The following is a 2,936-nucleotide window of genomic DNA, read 5'->3' on the forward strand; positions in this document are numbered from 1 at the left end:
TGGTTTGGTTTTTTTTGAGGGCAAGTTTTTTGTTTTTTTAATAATAGATTCAATTTCTGTAATAGTTACAGAACATTCAGATTTCCTGTCTTCATATTGTAGTTTTGTTGTGTTTTTCAAGCAGTTTGTTCATTTCATTTAAGTTGTTGAGTTTTTTGCCATAGGTTGTTTCTTTTGTAGCTTTTTACTTAGCTGTCTATCCCACTAGGAGATCATAAACCCTCCAGGGCAGAGATCATTGTATTACTGGTATTTGCATAATATTCTCCACTAGAAACAAATGATACAGGACTAATCTCTAGTTTTCTCCCATTGTTTTGCTGTACTTCGAGTTCTCAGTATCTGTCAGGTTTTGTGAATATGAATTCATTCTAAATGCCATCAAGCACCTTTTTGCTGGGCTTACATCACTGTGAAATCAATGTTGCTTTCATTAAAGTAGGTTTTAAGCAATGATGCATACCAGTTATTCTGTTTATCTTTGCTACTCTCAGGTAGTATTTACTCCTAAGTATGATTGAGTTCGTGTTCATTCTGATTTTGAAATTCGATTTTTTAGTAGAGGACCCTAATTACTACCTAGCAGAATCTATTTATAATATTGCAATATTATTAAAATGTCAAACTGTATATGAGGATGATTAAGCAGACAGTGTGTTTCAGTCTGAGTTTTTTAAAGTTATTAAGCAATATTAACATACGAAGGAAACTAGCACGTATAGTTAGTTTTGTTGACAGGAATGATTTCTTCTCCCACTTTTGCTTGAAAAGATTTAGCTAATACTACCAAGAGACTCATTTTGAAGCCCAAAGTTTTCATCTCAGATACCACTTCATCTATGAAGATATCCCTTTTTATATACAATTAATTAATAGCTTAGTGTTCAATACTACTATGCTGTAGATATTTTAATTTTGACATGGTTCATCTTGTGTTGTAAATACGTTTTCATCTTAGTAACTGTGTGCTTCTTGAGAGCAGGGACTGTGGTTTTCTTAAAAAAAAATCTATTTTAGAATGGTAAGCACGGTAACTATTGAATAAACCCTATACATTCTCTGAAAATTGATGAATAAAAATGTAATAAATTATGTTGTATTGTTTTAGTGGAATTAAGGGGATTCTTTTCCTCTCAAACAGCGAGCAGTTAAAAAATTTATTATGCTAACATCCAGCCAAAATGTACCGGTGTTCTTAATTGATCCTTTGATTCTGGAATTGGTTAATAAAGACTCGGAACAAGTCAAAAATAATTCTTACGGCACCACTTCAGACTGCAGGTTTTTCTGTGTTCCAAGAGACTTCACTGCGTTTGCACTACAGAATCACCTGTGGAAGAATGAGGTAAGATGACGAGCTTTCAGATAATGAAAAATGTGTCTTTTACAAAATAGTGTGGGGTCATATCAGTGTAGAATGTAAAACATTAAAATATTTTCTTAAAGCCTTTTATGATTTGTGTCAGAATATTACGGTGATCCCCCTACCCCAGCTATAAGTAACAAAAACAATTAATAATGGTTTAAGCAAATAGTTCATTTGTCTCCTCTAACATGAGGCTAAAGGTTGGAAGCTGTTGGTATTAACAGTGTAAGTTGTACGATACCTTGGTTGTCCTGAGCTCAGTTCAGCTTGCATGGGACCTCAAGAGTGAGCTTTGGTCTTTTTCCTGGTCCATGGTTCCTTCCAGGCAGTGATGCAGATGATAAAACCGGGCCTTCAAACCAGTTCATTCTGATTTGACCCCCTGCTGAGAATTTGTCTTTTCACCCCAGATATACTGATCAGAATCTACATTTTAACAAGATTCCTATAGATCCCTGGGTGATGCTTATATGTACATTTGAAAAATTGAAAAATATGTACACATAGGAGTCATCTGGGGATCTTGTTAAAAAGTGGATTTTGGTCATTAGATCTCAGGTGGAAATGCAAATTCCCAACAGGGGGTCTGACTGCAGTGAACCTGCTCAAAGCTCTGGATAAAACAGATGACGATGATTGTTTGTTTGCTTGACTTTTTTCTTTCTTCGTAATTTATATTTTGAAAATTTTTGAACCTATATTATTGTGGTTCTTAGGTGCCATTGAGTTGACTCTGACTCGTAGCGATCCTATGTACAACAGAACAAAACACTGCCTGAGCCTGCGCCAGCCTTACAACACTTGCTATACCTGAGCCCATCATTGCAGCCACTGTGTCAGTCCATCTCATTGAGGGCCGTTCCCTTTTTTGTTGACCCTCCACTTTACCAAGCATGATACCCTTCTCCAGGGAATGGTCCCTTCTGACAGTACGACCAAAGTAAGTGAGATTACGTCTGGCCATTCTCACTTCCAAGGAGCATTCCGGCTGCACTTCTTCCAGGACAGATTTGTTCGTTCTTCTGGCAGTCCATGGTACTTTAAGTATTCTTCACCAACACCACAACTCAAAAACATCAACTCTTCTTTGGTCTTCTTTATTCATTGTCCACCTTTCACATGCATATGAGGTGATTGAAAATACCATGGCTTGGGCCAAGTGCACCTTAGTCTTAAAAGACACATCTTTGCTCTTCAGCACTTTAAAGAGGTCTTTTGCAGCAGATTTGCCCAGTGCAATATGTCATCTGATTTCTTGACTGCTGCTTCCACTGGTGTTGATTGTGGAACGAAATAATATGAAATCTTTGATAACTTTGATCTTTTCTCCATTTATCGTGATACTGCTTATTGGTCCAGTTGTGAGGATTTTCATTTTCTTTATGTTAAGGTGTAATCCATACTGAACACTGTAGTCTTTAATCTTTATCAGTAAGTGCTTCAAGTCATCTTCACTTTCAGGAAGCAGAGTTGTGTCATGTGCATGTCGCAGGTTTTTAATGAGTCTTTGTCCAATCCTGATGCCATGTTGTTCTTCATATAGTCCAGCTTCTAGGATTATTTGCTCAGC

At 36.7% G+C, this 2,936-nt stretch overlaps 1 protein-coding gene across 1 annotated transcript in view; it reads left to right on the forward strand.

Annotated features, from left to right (window-relative positions):
- FKTN (fukutin) overlaps nt 1–2,936 on the forward strand; it is a 56,987-nt gene that overhangs the window by 9,493 nt on the left and 44,558 nt on the right. Inside the window, exon 3 of the mRNA XM_007953762.1 lies at nt 1,142–1,345. Within this exon, the coding sequence (XP_007951953.1) occupies nt 1,142–1,345 (204 nt within the window). The remainder of the gene's footprint in view (nt 1–1,141; nt 1,346–2,936) is intronic.

The sequence above is a fragment of the Orycteropus afer genome, unplaced genomic scaffold (genome assembly GCF_000298275.1).
Source record: "Orycteropus afer afer isolate SDZICR_OR568_19922 unplaced genomic scaffold, OryAfe1.0 scaffold00410, whole genome shotgun sequence".
NCBI lineage: Eukaryota > Metazoa > Chordata > Mammalia > Tubulidentata > Orycteropodidae > Orycteropus > Orycteropus afer.